Source organism: Thermobia domestica, chromosome 1, assembly GCF_964235325.1.
Source record: "Thermobia domestica chromosome 1, izTheDome1.hap1.1, whole genome shotgun sequence".
In the NCBI taxonomy this organism is placed as follows: Eukaryota; Metazoa; Arthropoda; class Insecta; order Zygentoma; family Lepismatidae; genus Thermobia; species Thermobia domestica.
Window position 1 is genome coordinate 219,165,532 of NC_137454.1, and position 22,215 is coordinate 219,187,746.

At 35.1% G+C, this 22,215-nt stretch overlaps 1 protein-coding gene across 1 annotated transcript in view; it reads left to right on the top strand.

The window, feature by feature from the left end:
- Positions 1 to 22,215, top strand: part of bchs (WD repeat and FYVE domain containing 3 bchs) — a 232,287-nt gene that overhangs the window by 43,260 nt on the left and 166,812 nt on the right. Inside the window, exons 9-15 of the mRNA XM_081770205.1 lie at positions 1,930 to 2,078; positions 2,407 to 2,528; positions 8,429 to 8,596; positions 12,529 to 12,644; positions 14,939 to 15,178; positions 18,775 to 18,920; positions 19,133 to 19,283. Of these exons, the coding sequence (XP_081626331.1) occupies positions 1,930 to 2,078; positions 2,407 to 2,528; positions 8,429 to 8,596; positions 12,529 to 12,644; positions 14,939 to 15,178; positions 18,775 to 18,920; positions 19,133 to 19,283 (1,092 nt within the window). The remainder of the gene's footprint in view (positions 1 to 1,929; positions 2,079 to 2,406; positions 2,529 to 8,428; positions 8,597 to 12,528; positions 12,645 to 14,938; positions 15,179 to 18,774; positions 18,921 to 19,132; positions 19,284 to 22,215) is intronic.

The window sequence follows — 22,215 nt, forward strand, 5'->3', positions numbered from 1 at the left end:
TGCTTAGGTCTATTAGAAGTTGCACTTCTGTTTCCCAGAGCCAATCTTTTTAGTTTTCTGATACCTCTTAGTGATAGCTTTGGTTTTCGCCCAGACTTCCCAACCCTATTTTGGCTCTTGTTCATTTCAGCAGAGATTCTACTCACAGATTTTTGTTCTATCTCAACTCTACTAGCAATGTATTGCCGTGTATATCTTATTTTCACCAGAAGTATTTTGTTAACTTCCATTTTACGCGGAGAAAGGTCTTTTGCTTTTCTCATTATGCTGCAATTACAGGACTACATAGAATGAAAGATTGATACACGAAACTCGTCACTATCATTTTAAACTGGTCCGTTCGAACTGTTGAACGCTTTAAGTGTCGTTAACTTCTTACGACAGCAACCACAACACTTCAGACTGTAACTTGTTGATAGGAACCACAATAGCTAGCTACAACTCAAACACCACTTTCAGAATCCCCCCCGGGGCCGCGGTGGCTCAGTGGTAGAGCGTTCACCTCTGGTGCTAGGGGTCTCGGGTTCAAACCCTGCTCCCGCCAAGTGAACTTTGTGGTGGACAAACACCGTGTGCGTGGGTTTTCTCGGGGTTCTCCCGTTTCCTCCCACTTTCTTCATTCCACCATTTTCATTCATTACTCATTATCACCGTCTCCTTTAGCCTAACCGGCATAACCGTGGGACGTAAAACTCAAAATTTCATTTCATTTCAGAATCCCCCCCCCCATCACTAATACCATCTGCTGTTCAACGGTGATATCACCACTTCAATTGTACAGTAAACAAATGAAGGATCCTATATTGGTAGTTTAACCATTGAATTAAATGTTCTAGAACTCTGAAAGTAGGACTCCTGCATCAATTTTGTATTTTTAGAACGTGAGTCAAATAATTTGAACACGTCTGTATACTCTAGCAAGAGTCGTAAGTCAACAACAGGCATAATCATACTACTGTACTAAAATACTTCACTCTGCATGTAGTATAAAAAACTGCATCGGTATGAATTCTTCGAACTGACGACGCACTTCCTTTAGTTGTCTGGCACTGTTTACTACTGTTTCTACCGTTACTATTACTTTTTAGTCTATATGTATAACGGATTGGTTTTTGCTCCGCTGCAATCCTGATTTGATCAAAACAGTGACAAATGTGGATGCAGGGGATGACTAGTAAAGAATGTTTATCTGTGTGTATATATTTCTTTCGAATAATAATAAAAAGTACAATATACTTGATATTTCAATCGCACCATCCTCAATGTATTCTCAGTAATTGCAGTTCGATTTGCAATTTGTATGTATCATTGAGTTCACATTGTTTTGCATGTTTGAAAAGCGATACGGTTTTAAGATTTTTTCCTTGTATTTCTGTATATCAAAATATATATGAAAAGTGAGAATGAATAGGATGGAATGCGTTTTATGCTCGACGTAAGGTATATGAAAGTGAATTTTTGTTGTTGTCTGAGTATATTGTGTGTGTTTGGTCTGGGAAGATTACCAATTAACCAAGAAATAAATACATTTCAGACTAATTTTTAAATAGGGTATACACTTTAAAGATTTTGTTTTTTTGAAGTGATGTACTTGTCAAATCTAAGGTAGTAAATCTAACGAGAACTAAAATCTTACGTACATAATACTGTAGCTTTTGTATAGAAGCTTTGGTTCACCATTAATTTCAAGTTAAATGTACTTTTTAAGTTGTATTAGATGTATCAAATGTACTGACGATTTCAAAGAATTTATCCCAATATCAAACTTTACTATATGCGTTCGTATTTGTTTTTTATATGGTTAGTTGACTTACCTTATGCTTGAAGTTAAGAGATAGGAGAAACATATTAGTCGATTAATGTAGCTTATTTTGGGCCTAAATAATTATGCTATTTTGAGAAACTTAAATTGTTTGTTTCTATTTTCAGGAGAAATTTTTCCAGTTGCTGGAATTCATTGTATTTCAACTTAGTTTTGTTCCTTGCAAGGAATTAATTTCATTATCGATTTTATTGAAAGCACAAAGTTCAGTTAGTTGCAGCATAATATGCATGCAGACTTTACTCAATATTCTCAGGTAAGTTGCTTTGTCAGAAGCACTGTTTTAGTTAACCAGTTTGGACAGATTCGTTGTACAGTGTGTTAACGCTTAGTTTGAGCTAGTGACATTAATACAAAATAAATTTTCATCAGGTATTGCTGTCTGGTTTGGTATAGGATGACAAATTTGTTTTCGAGAAGAAATAGTATGGAATATCTTAAATTTCTTAGAACTTTGCGATACTTTGTAAGACTTCAAATATATTTTAGAACTGCAGGATATTTTATTGTTCGAATTTCGTTTTATTTGTACTAGCACGTATAAACAATGTATAATCTTGTACTTTTTTGGTTATTAATTTCAGACATAATACCATTTTTAAGGATGTTTATCGTGAAGTTGGTATTTTGGAAGTTTTCGTTACATGTTTACATCGGTATGCAGCATTACTAAAAGAAAAGCAGCAAGCACAAGAAGAAGGAAAAGGTACTACCAGATTACTTATTTAATTATTTATTGTTTTCATGTGTTTATTCTGTCGTTATGCGTAGAGATAAGTAGGAGAAAATATTAAAAATTACGAGCGAGAACTGTCCATTCTTCAGAGGGCGGTCTTGTTTCGTACTCGAAGTTTCGTGCCTTTCTCTTTTTCTTTCAGCCGGTTGTTAAATCAAACAGGTGCCAGCTTATCACAGTAGTTGGATCGTGTTATTTTCAGTTCTTCATTACAGATGTTTCCTGGCTTGCTTTCATGTTAACTTCAACATAATTAATATTCGCAACATTAGCCAAATTGCGGTTGTTCGTGTTTTTAAACGGATTTCCGTTCGCTAACGTACAACACAATTCAAATCTGTAATTTATTAAGTTCTGTAAATCAGGTGAGCAAGAAACTCATCCATATATTAGAAATTGTTTCAGTTTGAGAGTGCATGGTGAATTAGAGTAAAGACAATCACTATTAATGTTCGTTTATACTGACTTGATTTTATTAAGGAAACAGTTCAGTTGCATAGAATGATGTGCTCCACATATGTTGGTACTTTTGGAGATCAGAAGTCGTTTTCAAAATTGTGTAAGTAATTATTCGTGATCTACGCGGGCATCCTGAATGACTTGGATCATGGAACAACTATATTGTGAATCCGAAAACAAGTTTATACTTCGGTTAAATTTTTCCGGTAGTTTTGCTTCTTGAATTTCGTTTTCAAATGACAGCATAATATTTTCCAAAACAAAAACTTCTGAAGTAAGAGTAAACTCTTAAAAAATCAACAACAGTATATTACAAAACACCCATTACAAAACTAGAATCAGCCACATGCAACATTATACACAAACAGGAATTACCGGTTTTTGTTACTTATTTCTGGTTTGTCCTGTATGTCAGATATGAATCTAGGAAAAGTCTGAAAGCTTGTAATTACTTTCTTTTATGATACTATTATTGTTTAAGATGGTAGATAAAAATAACAATTGTGTACTGTTAGTTCATTTTATAAAGCAGAAAATTATTTTATATTATTTACTTTTGAAATAGTTTTTTTAAAAAAAATTAATTTCTTGTTAGTTACTTATTTTAAAGTTCCTTGTATTTTTCTTGTACAAGAGGAAGGAAAAGTCTGGATAGATCCTTGTAATTTTACAAGTGCTGACTGAATGGGATCATATCTTGGGTAGGGATAATGGGAATAGGCTCGCGCCTGATAAGTTGTTGGACCATAATCGTGATGGTCATCTGGAAGTGCGCCTGATTTATGGTTTTGGAGTAGATTTTTATCACAAACACGAATCTGAAGGTATTTCCGAGACAAAGGAAGTAACATCTAACAGGATGTTCTCATATGATTGACATGTTGTTGGATACAGAATGCGAAGTTTTTGTCTTTATATATATATATATATATTCGCTACGTTTGAACTTGTCTTATCTCCTGTGTTCACAGAGGCATAGATGTGTACAATACGTCATCTGAAATGTAGCAAGTTGGGGATTATTACCTGATACCAAAAAAATTTCATATGTCCTAGCGGTGAAAATCAAGGAACGCAGGATCTGAAGACCGCAGAAACCAGACGATGCAATGGCTGGAACATTACTCATCCAAAAATCTGTCGAACGCTCACAGCAAAATACGAGGGAGAATCAAATGAAAACCACAATTATTTTTGTCCACTATTTTACTGCAGGGAGAATGTTTGCTTGTACACTCATGTCCAAAATGATTGTCTCATATCTATAACTGTCTTATAAGAATATAATTTGATAATGATTTTGCAGGGTACTTTTAATACTGATACTATGTGTATAATCGGGAAATGTATATGTCTGGTAAATTTCATAGAAAAAGTATTATAAATACAAAAATTAGGATGAGTACAACAAAACGTTGGTAAATGGACAGGAAAGTTTTATTTTCGTTATATTGTTCTTATTTACTGCTCTTTTGACATGAAATTTGCCATATACATGTCTTTGCCGATTATACACATAATAACAGTGCAAGAAATACCGGGCGAATTCGTTATCAAATTTTATTACAACATCATCTTTATAGACATGCGACAATAATTTTGGACATGAGTGTACATATATAGTCTCCTTCCAGTTCAATGCACTTACACTATCGGATAGGAATTGTTTCGTTACTGCGTAAGAAAGAAAAAATAGTTGACACTGTAGCCACTCGTGCACTGCCAATTAGACATCTTCGTCAGACTTGAACTTCTGCTCTCCAAGGTGCTTCTTTAATGGACCAGAGACGTTGAAACTAATGGTGCCAAATGCGATGAATATGGCGGATGTGGAAGGAGCTTGAAGCGCAGGTCGTCGATTGTTTTCACGGTTGCACGAGCAGAATAAGAACGGCTGTTATAATGCTGAATCTAAACAATGTTATTCATCAATCCCTTCGCTTTTTGCGTATTGCTGGCTTCAGATGGTTCTTGAGAAGGTCGATGTAGGTCACTGTGGTTCATAAGAACATTTAATGTTCCAGAAGAGGGCCAATTCTTACCCCAAAGTGAAGTAAACATGAGTATCCCTGCAGAGAGCTGGCTGAGAAACTTATTTGGTTTCGGCGAAGAAGAATGTCACCATTTTTTGCTTGCACGTTTCGTCTCCGTTTGAAAATAGTGCACCCAACTTTCATCTTCGGTGACAATGCAAGTTAGAAAGTCCTCACCCTCCTCTTCATAACGCCTCAGCAGCTCTTGACATGTGTCAACCGACGATCTTTCAGTTCCTGCGTCACCTGTCTAGGAACCCATCGGAGTTCGTCATTCACTATGTGTTGTACTGAACCGAAGCTCATATTCAGCAAGGAAGCCATTTCAGCTAGGGTGACAATGCGGTTTTCCTGAATAAACCGATCGGCAACGGCAGCGGCTCTGTCACAACTAGTTAAGCCTGACTTGGACGGGGGGAGCATTAGCCAACATAGTCGTACCTTCTTTGAATTTCTTCTACCAATCGTAAACTTGCCACTGTGATAGACAGGCGTCTCCATATTTATCTTCATTCTCCGATGATTATCAGCCGGTTTCACACCTTCACTCCATAAAAATCGAATAACTTCATGCTGCTCCTCCTTAGTGCAACTCGTAGTGGTGCCGTCATATTGACAAGTTGTTACACAGCCCGAAACCCATCTATTGGTACTGCTTCGTACTACCAGTTCCGAAGAACGTCAAGGACTCTACAAATTTCCAAACACCTAGAGAGAGAAAAAAAAGGGGGAGGAGGTTAATGGCACTTTACGGTTTTCATTTGATTCTCCGTCGTACGGAGGTGGAAATGTTAGCCATAAGGTTCAACAGAAAGAGGAAACTTAAGCTACTGGTCACTATCACTGAACATGGGGGCCACAACTGTTGTGTTTCGTACACCACAACACATTATCACTTTTGCTGTATCCACACCATTACAGATAACCGTACAAGTTGGTTTGCACCCGATCAGTAGCACTTATTTCCCCACTTCTCGATGAATCTGTAGACTCTTTGTTATACTCCACCAGACTCGTGTTATACTAACTGTATCCGCCTGTCAAGACCATCTCTATGTGTTTCGAAATAATTTTATATGGATGGTATTTGTTGGCTTGCTGCCCCCATAGGATTAGCAATTGACCTACATCCGATTTGCTTGATAACCGACAAAAAATTAAAAAAAAAAAAAAAAAAGTTACTATTTCCTCGTCAGTGACTTTCCTGGAACGTCAGCTGAGTGGCCTGTTCACACAGAATCTATTTACATAAATTTCTCCAATATGTTGGTGTGATCCTTCAAATGCTGCGTCTATCACTTATCATTACAACTTAAATGCTTTTCTGATGTGACAATGCTATGGTAGACCTCTAGGATCCCATTTCTCGAAGCAACAAGTCTATTTTTGTGCAAGTCGTAAAATATCATGAAGTAGAAATTACAGAATAATAGTAAAAGTCGTTCCCAAATACAAGGTAACCAAAAAAAAGTTCTTGCCGTTCTAGAACAGTGATAAACAAAGAACAATACAGTGGGCGGTACGTACCTTTAGATTTCGAAGTAATCTCCATCAGCATCCAACACCTTTTACAACGTTCCTGCAGCTACATAATAACTTGGTGATAAAACTTGGCGGTCGTGGATCCAGAGAAGTCCGTGAATGCGTTAAGCAGGTTTCCCTCATTTGCGAAGCATCTCCCATAAAGGCGGTTGTCGAGGGAGTGAAACTGATGATAATCTGTTGTCGCAAGGTCTGGTGAATATGGTGCGTGGGTGTCTTCCAGCCAAATTGCTGAAGGGTCTCCCGGGTCCTTTTTGCCACACATGAATGGCATTGTCATGCAGAACGAGCACACTCCTTCGCAACCGCTGAGATTAGAGGTCAGCAGTGATGGTCTGACCAGATGGAAGGAGCTCGTGCACCACTTACTGACAATTCCACCATTCAGAGAGCATAACCTTTCGTGGGCGCAGAGGTGGACTTGAGGTGTAAAAAACAGGCTCACATAGCGAGAACCAATGTCAGGTACGCTTAGGAATGTCATAGAGGAGCCACTTTTCGTCACCAGTGAGCAAGCGATCAAGTGTATTCAGATGCCGAGTGAGTAAGGGCAATCATGTTATCACTCGTTGTTCTTTGTTTGCCGGCAGACAATGTGTGAGGTACCCACTTTTTTAACCTGTACGATATCCCTATCCCATGCAGGTGCATTCTGACTGTTTCACCGGAAACGGAATCTTTCTGCAAGTTCATCATACGTTAGACTACTGTTCTCCTCGATGGCTGTTTTGAGGGCCTCGTTATCCAACACATGTGGTCGCCCACTACGAGGTTCATTCGAAAGGCGTACATCTTTCGAACGGAATTTCTGGAACCAATGCCGTGCAGTGCATTCGTTAACGGCATTCTTGCCAAATGCCTGGCATATGTGGCGACTTCATGCGCCCAGCTGACATGCCCACTTTAAGTCGTACAATAAACATACGCGAACAAATTGGTTCGATATCTCCATTTCTCTTCGACACTAGACAAGTTATGACTGCTGAATGTGTGCAACGTGCCTGTATTACTGAAGGTCGAGGTCAGACTAACTCCCGATCGCTTCGCAGGCACATGCGTCATTTCGTTTCCTCTCTGTAAGCTCATGATTAATGGGACGTCATAAACGGCTAAAACTGTTTTGATTACTTGGTACTAATGTTGATACCTCTTTATTTGTCATGATTTCTTGGCATATATAATTGCACAATATTTGATTTTTACCTCATATTTATACCTCACCCTGTATTCAATGTGTTATAAATACTGAATTAAGTTTCGACGAAAATTAAAGCAAATTTATTAAAATATTCGTGAAAGTTGAAGTGAAATGGGATCTCAGTTTAACGTTCCAGGATTATGTCCTTTAGGCTAAGGGAGACGGATGATTAAGGCAGTGTATGATGAGGAGGAATCGGCGTAATGAACGGGCGGAAACTGGAGTACCCCGAGAAAACCCACGGACACGGTGTTGTCCACCACGAATTTACTTGGTCGGAGATTGAACTAGGGGCCCCACGCACCAGTGGTAAGCGCTGTGCCATTGAGCCACCCTCCCCCACTGTAGAATGGTGGAACATATTTGGAAAATAGCTTTACCAATGTACAAATAATCAGAATGATACTCTGATTTTATTGACTTTATGTCGCGAGATCTTCATAATTAACATATCTATAATCTTTCTCTCCTGTACATTAAATTGTCGACGCTTATCTTATAGCATTGTATGAAACATAAATTTTGTGTCTGACTAAATCATACAACAAATTAAAATGACAAGTTTTATGCTTTTTAGTGTATAGTTTTTAATTTTATCACTCAAATAGTCTAAATTATGCGCAAATCTTTTTTTACAGAGTATACAATCCCTGAAGCAAAAGAAAAATTAGGTAATCTGGTCATGGATGCACTAACGTTATTGCTGAGCGGAAATTCAAGTAATGCTGGTGTTTTCAGAGAAAGTGGAGGTGCTCGTTGTGCTCATAATTTGGTGCCATATTCTGAGTGTAGAGCTCAAGCTTTAGGTAAGTGAGATTCATAGAGCCTCAATTTGGTAAACTTACTATGTACATAGTTTTCACTACTGGAAAATCCTGGAAAAGTACTCGATTATTTGTATTTTTGACTCGTGAAAAAATATGGACCTTAAAAGTGTGTGAAATTTACTGGACAAAATGTGGTGAAATAGAAAGCCAGTTCCACATATTCGAAATGTCATCATGCTGAATGAGTACTTTTTTTTCTCCTGTGTATGTTTGAATCTTATAAGAGAACTGAAATAATAGTTCAAATCCATCCATCAGTCATTAAGTAACATTCAGATTCGACTTAACATTTTTAAACATTTTTTTAAATGAAGACTACTTTTATCAGTCAAAATGTTTTACGGACTATCCTAACACCTTATCCTATATATATATATATATATATATATATATATATATATATATATGTTTGTTTTGTGCATATGTTAATTCTAGTATACTTATATTTTTAAAGTATTAATACTTAAAATAGTAAATTTTACTTATATTAGCACTAATATGTATACAAGGTACTAATATGTATATACTTGTCTTGTCAACGTGTACAGGGTGGACCATTTATCCTTATACGCCCTCGTAACTTTTATAAATTAATAGATACAAATCAATGAAATTTCGTATCTTGCAAATATCGACACGGAAATCTTATTTGACACACACTGTGATACCACAAGGTTAATAGTGTTGCCAACCCAACATAAAGTTGTAGTTTTTCAATTGCGACTACGTCAGGTTATTACATATTTCAAATCTACATTTAAAACGAAAACTTAGTTTCATACTTATTATGCAGTGTTGCAATTAAGAACGCTACAGTATCACAAGCATCGAAAAACAACCAAATGTTGGAGGAGTCTGTAGGTAATTATGCAAGTGATACGGACAAGGTAACGCACATCCGTGTACCTAAGTGTCAAAAACTACAGTCATCATGAGACATATTTTCGTCAAGTAAAAACCGAGTAGCAAGGAATTGAAAATTTGGCTTTTTTCAAAGAACTTTATTTTGAAAAAGTGTTTAGATAGGTATCACATCCAATTATGTAGATTATTTTTATTTTAACAAAAGAGACACTGACCAAAGCTTAAAACTTTACTTTATTTTAAATTATAATTTGTAACTGTTTCGGATATCTAGCATATCCTTCTTCAGACACGATCGAAATTAATGAAAATACAGACATATATATAAATGTTGTTATAACAGAGTTTAAATTCTTTAACCGTCATATATATATTCATTGTTATAAAAAATTTTTATATTCTTTTAACAGTCATATATAGTGTCATTGTTGTACTTTTTTATTTTTATTTATTTATTTATTTTTCTTATTTACCGAGGCCTTCAGCACATCCTATAAGTCTTCGTGTTCACTTTCCATTTAATCACTTCCTTTATTTTTGGTTCTTATAAGGGCCTTTTATTTTTATTTATTTATTTATTTATTTATTTATTTATTTATTTTCTCTATGTTATTCAAACTTCCTTGCCATGATTCATTAATTGGTAATCCCCCTGTCCAGTTCATCAGTTTATCTCTTCCTACCTTCTTTATCCAATCCGCTTCTTTCCACTTCCTTATTATCATTCTTTTCTCCATCTCTAATACTTCCGTCTTATCCCAATTAATTGCGTGATTCGTCTCCTTAACATGTTTGTATATGGCATTGGTATCTTTTTTCTTCCTAACATCATCTTCATGTTATTTTATCCTTTCTTTCATTCTCTTTCCTGTCTCTCCTATATATGACATATTGCAGTCCTCACACCATACCCTGTAAATGACCCCTTCTTCCTCTTCATTAATCTTTTTAGTTCCTTTTCTATTCTTCTTCTTTATTGATCTTAATAAAGTTTCTCCACTCTTTCTATAAGTTCTGACCCCTCCTTTCTTCAATAAATTCTTCAGTTTCTCCGTTTCTTCTCCCATACTTTCTATGCCATGCCATTTTCCACTCTCATCTTCTTAGAGATAAACTGATAAACTGGACAGGGGGATTACCAATTAATGAATCATGGCAAGGAAGTTTGAATAACATAGAGAAAAAAAAAATAAATAAATAAATAAATAAAAATAATAAAAATAAAAGGCCCTTATAAGAACCAAAAATAAAGGAAGTGATTAAATGGAAAGTGAACACGAAGACTTATAGGATGTGCTGAAGGCCTCGGTAAATAAGAAAAATAAATAAATAAATAAAAATAAAAAAGTACAACAATGACTCTATATATGACTGTTAAAAGAATTTAAAAATTTTTTATAACAATGAATATATATATGACGGTTAAAGAATTTAAACTCTGTTATAACAACATTTATATATATGTCTGTATTTTCATTAATTTCGATCGTGTCTGAAGAAGGATATGCTAGATATCCGAAACAGTTACACATTATAATTTAAAATAAAGTTTTAAGCTTTGGTCAGTGTCTCTTTTGTTAAAACAATTAATCCAAAGCCATGAATAGTCTTATTATTTTTAGTAGATCACAATGTCGTTTAGAGCAATTTGGTATTTCAAACCATTCCAGAGATATGAAAAAAATGTTAAATTTAATATATTACTTAAAATGGGGTATTTGAGAAATTTTCAAAACACTTTTTATTTCCTTTGCTTCTATGACATTACAACAATACTTTTAGTAGGTTACTTACAGTAGGTCTTGGAAATTATATAATTTTAAGCAGTGTTGCAAACTTTACAAATATTTACCATATATTCAGAACGGTTTGAGATATCAAGTATCTGTAAATGGCATTTTGATGTTCACGTCTATTGAAAGCCATCTATGCAGTTGGATTAGATACTTATCTAAGCAGTTTTCAGAATTAAAAGCCTTTGAAAAAAAATGTCAGTCCCTTATATCTTTGTCCCTATTCATTCAAAATGGGTCATATCATGATCATATAGTAGACAATATAGTATTTTGGATGTGGATTTCCCCATCCGTCTCACTTGCTTGTTACTGCTACAGAGGCTACCAAATTTTGAATGTATGTGATACTGTAGCGTCCTTAGTTTGGAACACTGAATAACAAATTTGATATTGTAATTTTTTTTCAACATGTAGATTTGAAATGTGCAATAAGCAGGCGTAGTGTTATTTGAAAAATATAACTTTATGTTGGATTGGTAACACTGTTACCCTGGTGGTATAACTATGTCCTCCTGCGGATATTTGCGTGGAACAAAATTTCAGTGGTTTTTGTCAATTAGTTTAAAAGTTACAAGGGGTTACAAGTAAAAGTATCGAAAGTTTCGTAAGTTATTTCTTACGAAAAATATAAACACTTTTCTCCTTAGAATACGCAATTCAGTCAAAGTGAAATGATAAGAACTCAAGTGGTAACTGTTCAAAAATTGGTTTCAGATGGTTCACCTTATTCCCCCCATCCCTTTCTTTCTCTGATGATGAGACTCACAACCTCGAAGTCATTTTTATATATTTAGAAAAATACAAATTGCCTCTCTTTCTCTCGTTAAAAGCGAAATTTCGGGAAACGCTGTGACATATGCCCACTTATTTTGAATGAGGAGTTAAGTTTCGTATCCCTAACATTCTCTTAAAGAATTTCGAGATATGACAATCTTATTATAACAATTACAGCTCCCACCCTTTTTTCTTGTTTTTTCTTTCCTTCTAAGAGAAACAAAAAAGCTGTAATTCTCTAATTATTGTAAAAGAAAAGTGTAAATAGTAAATTTCATTTCTTTAACCCTAAGGGATTTCAAGATATGGTTATTTTATTATAACAGTTGTAACTATCATACTTTTTCCCTCACAACATTTTCTCCCGTGTAGGGAATATATATATATTATAAACTTTGTAACATATCTTCAATAATTTAATTTTAAGTGAGAAGTCCAAATATCAAATTTCATGATTTGTATATTGTTTATTTTTAGGGATAGTACGTGAACTAGTTCTAAGCACAGGAGGTGATGATGACATGGGTACTCTTTTGGGAATGATGCATTCAGCCCCAGCATCTGCCCTCGAGCTGAAAACTGATATTCTAAAGGTATTCTTACGTTAAAATTTGGAACACAGAAAATTTTATTTACTGTCAAATTTTGACAGTAATTAATAGATACGAAATTGATATACAGTTTACATCTTTAGAGGAATTGGTGTGATATAAAATAGGTTATTTTCTCCACTTATTTTTTTAAAAAAAAGTAATTTTTAATCTATTCATAGTAATAGTTAAAAATGACAATTGATGAAGTGAAATCTGAATAGGCAGAATAGATGTATTACTGGAAATGAAATAAAGATACCATAAGCGTATGTAAGCAGCTTACCCAAGTGTATTTAAAGATCGTAATTGACAAATTTTTAATACTAATTTTCAAAGAAAATAAGTACATTATTGATTGTGTCTATAAATTGATTGCATTTATATACGCAATCAATAAGATAAGTATCATACTTATTTCCTTTGAAAATTAGCTTACCGCGTGTTCGATTTCCAATAATTGATACTTACAATTTTAATACCTAGTGTCTGTACAAGGTCTTGTGAATAGATGTATCGTAGTTTTTGATTAGGTATTACATTAAAGTAAAGAAATGCTCACGATGCTTTAAATGAAAAAGAAAGTCCGTTGACGTAAGACTTAAAATCTTATGTGATAGTTATTCATTTAACACTGTTGCTAAATCAATCTTTGTAGCTGAAGAACTTAAAAGCAAGGTTTGAGGAAAGTAGAATTTTGTATTTTAATTATAGATGGGACGAAATTGTATTGTGTGATCATTGTTGTGCGTTCATAAACATATTTACAATAACACCCTAATCTTTATTTGAAATCACATTAATTTAGATTGAGAGATGGCTTCTTTATGCTATGTAGGAAGATTCAGATATTCTCGATAAGGATACAGGCAATTAAACAAAGGTTGGATATTTTTATAAATAGTTTCATTCATAAGCGACGATAATAACTGATTTTACAACACAATTTTATTCCTTTCATAACTGAAATACAATTATAGAGTTCCTCAGTTACAGGAAAAAAAATCTAAAATAATAAAAAACGAATGAATATCATATGAAGATAGAAGAGAATTCATTTGAAACTTTGCGTCACTAATTTTTCTTCTGTACCAACGTTTTAACACCACTGGAATATCGCTTGTCGTGAGATCAACGAACTCAGTCCGTCCTGGATCTGGTCTGAGGCTAGGTGGGTGACCTTGGTACTCACTAGACCCGGCACTGCGGCGACCATGTGGGTATTGCGGCGTCCATCCAACGTCGCGAGAACAATTGGGGAGATACTTGAAAGAAAGAAGTAGCAGACTCCGGGCTAGAACGTTAACATTAACGGCGTGATGAGGCGATGTGTTGATTACACACACCCCAAAAATATGAATACCACAAGCTGGTTCTAAGGGCTGTTGCACCAAGTTAAACCTTAGTTAGAATTCTTATTTAAAGTATAGCGTAGTGTAATACCGCACCTCACTACATTAACTGTTTTCCATTTTTTTAATGTCGCCAATTTCTTTTTAATATTATTTACATTATTTCTCCAACACTTTTCGTTCTGGCTTTTCTTTCCTGTGTTTTCATTTATTGTATTTTCACATTTTTATTATTCTGTGATTTCTAAGCTTTTTATTTTTATTTATTTATTTAGTAATGAAGAACTTAATTTCTTCATTAATTTTAATTTGTCTATCTTTTTCCCTATATTAAATATTTTTCATCATTTATGATTACTTGGTACCGATTACTTCTATCCGCTCCATTACCTTTATCTTCTTCCTTGAAGCTCCATGTACTTAACATCCTGGTAGCAAGACGTGACTCCATGACCCATTCCAACACGGACGCTCTCAGTTTTTTCTTTGTGTTTTCGCCTTTCTCCCTACTACTTCTTCGCTCTTTCTGATGAAGCGTTCATTATTTTCTGGTAAGAAATTCATTCATATAATTCAGATTCTCTGATAAGAAAGCAGAATACTATTGGTTGGATCTATAAATGTCAGTTATTTAAAATTGATTACTTGGTACACTGTTTGAAGAGAACTGTAATTCAAAAGAATTCTGTAACTTGGATGAAATAAACGAAACGCATAATCATAAGTCAATTGTAGAATAAGCCGAAATGAGAATAAATGGATAAAATATTCGTAAATGAGCACTGAAATATAATTATAAAACACACTGCTGAATAATCATAGGTTCATCTTCTTTATAATCAATTGAACTCAAATCTGTCATTAGGAAAATATTATTAAATAATATATTGCTTATTTTTTTATCATGAAGTGACACTTAATATAAACTTTTCTTGTGTTTCTCAGTCTTTGTTGATCTGCTTGCGAGAGAGTCACAGAACACGGACAGTTTTTCGAAAAGTTGGTGGCTTTGTCTACGTAATGAGTGTTCTCGTATCCATGGAAGGTTGCCTCTCGGAAGATCCAGCGCCTCCGTGGGATTCTATTGACAATAAAGAAGTTCTGAATCTGCTTCACATGGTTTTCAACACAGTCACAGTTGCAATGAGATTTGAACCCGCCAATGCCAAATTTTTCCATCATGAGGTAAGGTCCATAAATTAGTTAAAGCTGTCAGTTAAATATACAAGGCACGTTTCCAAAATTCTTTAATTTACAGTGTCGTTAGATAATGCAGAAATGTCATAACTAATACTTCCGTGTATAAAATGAACTGATAGAATGCATATATAATAACTAAATACTAACATTGAACTCCACTTAAGGCCCCGTTTTTATTAGACTTCTTGATGTTCTTGAATATACTGTTACATTGCTTGGAAACCAGCCCCCCCCCCAAAAAAAAATGTATGTATATATATATATATATATATATATATATATATATATATATATATATATATATATTCCTTATCTTTGCTGATCTGCTTCTCTTTTTATGACATTATATTTATAATTTATGCTAGCTTTAGAGTAATTGGTTTATGATATATATATATATTTATTCCTGTTTGAAATTCTTAATAGAATTATTTTTGCAGATCAACTTTGTTAGATGTTTACTCTATATTATGCATTTTTCCTCCAACATAGACATTCCATAGTTGGTTTAAATATTTACGATTAGGATAATTGCGCATTTTGAAAGTATTTATTCTAAATCTTTAACATATGCTTGAGATTTTCGTTGTATAAATAGGACTTTGAAAAAAAAAAAAAAAAAAAATAGGAAATAATTTTTTTCGTAATTTTGTGAAAAAATACACCACTCCAATAGTCATTGATTAATGTGTTTGAATGTAACTGCTTTTCGTCGTTTTTAATTCTCTTCCAGAAATGTATATCTAGCTTTGGTCGATGTCCAATTGATATTGGTTTATAGTGTTAGTTTTGAATAGCATTTGTTAGAGTAAGGCCGCGCTAAGAAGAGCTCTGACAACTCTCACGTGCGATCAAGCGCGGTTGCCACATTTGTCTTCTGTAACAATATAAATACAACAAGGGGCACATTTTGTGGAAATGAATCATATATGTATTACAACAAAAATATTATTTAACATTATGCCTGACGAAAGTATTAGACAAAAGAAACAAACAAATTAGTATTGTGTTAAGATAGTTTACAAAATCGTAAAGAAAACAACCGTTACTTCTAAACACATAGGGCCTTATGCAGAGTCGTTTTGACATATGATTAGCGTCATACTAAATGCCTGACTACTACATGGAAACATATGTTAGTTGAACTCTTTAGTATGAGATCGGGCTTCTTCGTGGCTAAGCGGTTAGCGTACGCCTTTGGCATGGGAGACCTCGGTTCTATTCCCGGCGGGAGCTCATGTGGTTCGGATTCCACGTTAATCAGTAGGTCCACGTCTCATATAGCCTCGCTGTTGAAAAAGACGCTAAACTCAAAATCAACTCAACTCTTTAGTATGACACTAAACACGCGTCAGAACGACTCTGCGTAAGACCCATAATGTTATATCTTTTTTTTAAAAAAAATGAAAACTACTTACGTTAGATAATGGCTTTCACTTGTAGACAATTTAATTCCGTTTACTGTAGAAATCCTACGCTTTTTTCTAGGATGGATAAAATTTCTGTCGGTTGAGCGAGGTCTTTCGGGCACTTTTCTTTTGTGATTCCTTTCACAGTTGTAGGGCTAATGTATAAAGCTGAATCTACTCTTTCAATCATTTTATTCAATGGCAATAAAGGACCGTCGTTACGTTCTTTTTCGAAATATTCCCTAAGATTAAACACAAATTCCCGTGCCTGACTTGTCAAGGGCACCCCCTTTCCGCACTTCTTACACACTTCAGGCATTATGTTCATAAACACATGCACACACACATACACATACTAAATTTATATTTTAGGTCTATGTGAATAATACGAATACAAACTATGTTCCACTGATGAATGAAAATAACAATGATTACACCACAATATTTACACCAATGCACTGAGATGATAGCACAAAAAATCAAAACAACCTGACAACACAAAAACTTTCACAGTAATGAGTAGGTATAAATGCGACAACACTGTTCGGTTACCATGGAAACAACCTAGTGTTTCCAAATTTATTTTTGTGGGTCTAATCCTATCCTTCCCTTCACATATTGGTGAAAAAATGTCTTCTACGAAAAGACAAGCAGCTGGATCACGTTCGTTACTTTCCAATCACTCAATTTCTAAATCAGTCCTTATGAAAAGCTCATTATAACGATCTCTCTAATATATAGAGTATGTAGGTACATTTTTTCCTTATGTCAACAAATTTCCTACAAAGATCATTACAAATTATACTAATTTCAGCCTGACATTCCAAATAATGGTTCATTGCCCTTGAAGTTTAGAAGAGCCGTACAGACTCATACCCTCTTCGCTTTCAATTCTACGAAAACGTACTCCCTGCGGCGATAGGGAGGTGGACCGGTTGTTGTTCCATGTAACCCCACTTCTATATACGTAGCAAATTTGTCAAAAGGACAGAATTGTGTCAATAAGTGGAAAAGAAAAAAATGTATTCATTATTGTGGCAATAACTTTAGGCCTAGTGGAACTACGTTGTGCTGGAATGTTGAGGAGTAAAGTGAAGTACGATTATTATTATTATTATTATTATTATTATTATTATTATTATTATTTTAAATATCTAGTTTGTAAATATTTCAACTTATAATCTAATTCAATCAGTGATAAAGTAATTAGATTCCTTTATCGTTTTGTCATGTGGTCGCTTTGATTCTTCTTACTATGACGGTTCGCAACACTGTCGTCAACTTACACGATGTTAGATCTGTCAGAGCTCAGGTTACGATGGCCCTAGTCTAGTATTTAGATTATTTTATTGGTATTATTATATTTTTATTGTTTGTATTGTTTATTTACATTGTGTCATAGAAAACAACCGGGATTATGTGAGCATATCTATGCCTGACTCAGAATATATGACGGTGGATGCAACTGGGCATCCAAGTTTTGATAGAAATTCGAGTTTTGGAACAACAAATATGGATTTTACGCCATCTGTGCGTAATAATATGAACTTTAGTTATTTCCCTTCGCCCATAAATAATTTATCTAGTCAGTCTATGTTAAATTCAGCGAGATCTAATGGATTTAGTAGAGTAATTAATCCTCCATCCTATGCTTGTGATAGAATTGAACATCGTGTTACCTTTTCTGAACCGCCATTACAGGACAGATATTCAGGTTCTCCGCCGATTGTTAACCCTTCAGGTGACAATCAAATTCATAACAGATACCTGGAGCTAGGGAACTATTATAGAAGAGTCTCGGATATCCTTAGTTCGACTCCAAGAGTAGGGAATAACGGGTTTGGTTGAATGAAAATTTTAAATACAATATGGTTTCGAGATTTATTACGCCAACTAGTTTTCATTCATTAATAAGTGAAAGAATCTATAGAAAGCAAAATCTTAGTGGGCTTATTAATGAATATGTAAAGTATATAATAGTATCAATGAATATTTTAAATTCGGGATTAAATGAAGGAGATTTGGTCAGTTCTTGAATACACTTAAATAAACAATGATGTTCTTGAATATAGCCATCAAGTAATGAATTAGTTTTAATAGACTTTGTTATAGATTTAATGACCTTTAGATGAGTATTGAAAGTTAATTATTATTGAATAAATTTCCTTTCAGATCTGTTTCACAAGTTTATGTGATACTATTAGACTACTGGGATGCTTTTCTAACCAGCAACATATAGAAGAATTGGACGATATTCTTGTACCCAAAGAAGAGAATACTTTCCATAATCTCTTCACAGGAAACGTATTAGAACCAAAGTAAGTTTAGTAACACTAATAAATACCAGTTAGTTGCTTCAATAAAGTATCAATGTTATTCTGTATACTCGGAAACAAAAATTTGTATGTTCGAATTTTATCAAACTTTGCATATTACATTGAAGAAAGTGGTATATTGTCATTCTTCCTAAATATGGAAAATGAATGTCTCAGATGTGATGAGCTACATGACATGTGTTTGTGTATTTCAGCATTCCAGACCATATACCACGTGCTTTATCATATGCATGTATCGTTTTGAGACTCCTGTATGACGTAGCATTAGACGCATATGACAAGCCTAACATGGCCTCAATTGTTTCATTGAAATCTCCAACACATAGACGACAGCAAATGATCGAGGTAAGTAACGTAGTTGAACAAGATTCATTGTTTGTATACTGGGAAATTAATTAGATTTCAAAATTATAGTAATATATTTTTGTAGTCATTAATATTTGTTCTATGTACTTTGCTTACAGAAGTTTCAAGGTAGAAAATGATAATGGTATGAATCCTCTCGATATTATATATAATATCTGGATATATTACGTTGTTCTGCACGTAACATAATTGCACATGTCTACACCAAATAGTGTGTTTGATTGTCATAGAATTGTCACGAGGAAAAGTTGTTTGTCTTTACAGTTGGCTAATGCTATTTGAGAAAAATGAAAGTAAACATTGCAAAGAAAGAAATATATTTTTGTATGTAACGGATTATTATCAATACTAAATCTCTTTTAGGCCACATTCAGCATCTCCATATTAATTCCGTCTGGTCAGTATCTCGCTCAGGAATTTTGTTGCACTGTAAATGCGATGAATGCGCAAAAGATTCATGTAAAAACACTTATGAATGCTAACATAAAAATTCCATATCACAATGGTTACTCACTTAAATAATTAGTTAGAAGCACTATACTTACAGTGTCCGGATAAATATTGCTGGTTGATAAACCAGTTATCATTAGAACAACATTCTCAATTTGGAACAAAACAGATGTAGGCTCAGGATAAATACAGTCTTCACTCCAGCAAAACGTTTTTGTAATCAAGCGTGCAAACTCTCTATACCAATGTAAAGTAGGAGGAAACTCTAAACCGTATAATTTTGCGTCATTTATATCCTATCTTCGAAGGATCCATGCTCCGAGTCCTTTACTTCTATTTTCACTGCGAACCTTACAGTTGAAATTTTTTTCGTAGCACAATTTGAATATACTGTAAACTTATACTAACTTATTTGAAACAATATAATATACAGTTACGAAAAAAGTGTGTGTGTTGGAGGGGGGAGGGAAGAATGTTAACATACTTAGTCCTTTTACACATTAATAATAAATTATTAGTTTACTAACATAGATGAAAATGGATAACTTACACCAGAAACCTCCCAGTACGAGAGGAAGTTAACTTGATGCTTACTATGATTTATAAAATGTACAGTAACAGATTCAGGGAAATTTTCAGCTATTTGTTTGCTGTACCTTGGAGTGGTATTCTTGTATGATGTAAAACGCACTATTAACAATTATGTTTGTTAGGGCAATAATAATAATAATTGTAAAATCATCTAGGATTTAATTTCCAACTCTTATTTTGTCTTTGGGAGAAACAGAATATAGTTGATTTACATTTAATGATGATGTTTTTCTTTTTCTTCGCTTACGGAAACTACCGCCATGTAAACTGAAATATTTGGAACCGTTTGAAATTTTGAGTTACTGAACTTGGAAAAAATAATTTGAAATTAATGCGTTATACAGGGTTTTCCGGAAAGTAATAGAACTGAGTCGATTTTAAAAAAAATTATTGATCCAATCATTACAATTCTTTAAAAACTTTTCAAAATAGGCTCCTTCTGCGTCGATGTAGCGCTGCCAGCGCGATTTCCAAGCATTGAAGGCGTCACGGAAGTCATTCTCCGGAATAGCCTTGAGAGCCGCGGTGCAAGCTGCTTGGATCCCCTCTGTCGTCTCAAAATGCTTGCCTTTCATCGGGCGTTTCAGGCGAGGAAACAAAAAGAAGTCCGGAAGGGGGGAAGGGGGGGGGCACATCTGGGCTGTAGGGCGGCTGCGGAAGCGTTGGGATGCCGGCCTTGGTCAGGTAGCTGTTCACAAGAAAGGCGGTGTGAGCCGGGGCGTTGTTGTGGTGCAGCTTCCAGTCGGCTCCGATGTCTGGTCGGACCCGATTGACTCTTCGTTTGAGTCTCTTGAGCACTTCCACGTAAAACTTGGCGTTGACGGTTTGTCCAGGAGGAACAGATTCATGGTGGACGATGCCTTTGATGTCAAAAAAGACAATGAGCATCGTTTTCACTTTGGGTTTGCTCATTCTTCCCTTTTTTGGGCGAGGAGACGCCGGCGTGTGCCACTCGGAAGATTGCCTCTTTGTCTCGGGATCATATTCAAAGATCCATGATTCGTCACCTGTGATTACGTTATTCAAAAATTGGGAGTCACTTTCACACATGTTCAAATTTTCTTGGCACAATTCCACTCGCCGCAATTTCTGGTCGTCAGTGAGCACTTTTGGGACAATCTTCGCGCACACCTTGCGCATGTTCAAATGCTCCGTCACAATTTCATGAACCACAGTTTTTGGTAAATTTTAACATCTGGGCAATTAAACGAATACTTAGTCGACGGTCTGAGTTCAAAACTTCGCGCACACGAGTCACATTGTCGGTGTTTGTCGAAGTCGAAGGTCTTCCAGCACGGTCTTCATTGGCGACCTCTTTCCGACCCTCCGAAAAGGCCTTGTGCCACCGAAACACACCACTTCTTGCGAAAGCATCATCTGGGTAAGCCTGCTTGATCATATCAAACGTCTCTGTCGCAGATTTACCGAGTTTAACACAGAATTTAATCGCGTACCTCTGCTTTAACGAACGCTGCATTTTAGGCTTGCACCACTCACAGAAATACGTCACGCGAAAAAGCCTGTCCTGACTCTCCGTGTGCTCGGAGACAACTGACCAGCCGCTCGTTCGTTAGCTAGAAACGCCCTCTACCGGATCCAGTCGGTGCGCGCACGCTCCGAAGTACAGTCATGGCGGAATAAAATCAGTACTATTACTTCCCGGACAAACCCTGTAGTACAAGAAAGAAAGAAAGAAAGAAAAAAAAAACACTAAGTGAAGACTCGCTGTAGAAAACAATGTCTACAGCGGTACATTTATTGCAAACAGAACTGGGTAAACCAGCAGCGGGGACAACCCTAAATGTCATTCACCTCAACGCACAGTCCCTTCTAAGCTCTTTCGATAAATTTCAAAGTATTGTTCTCCCTC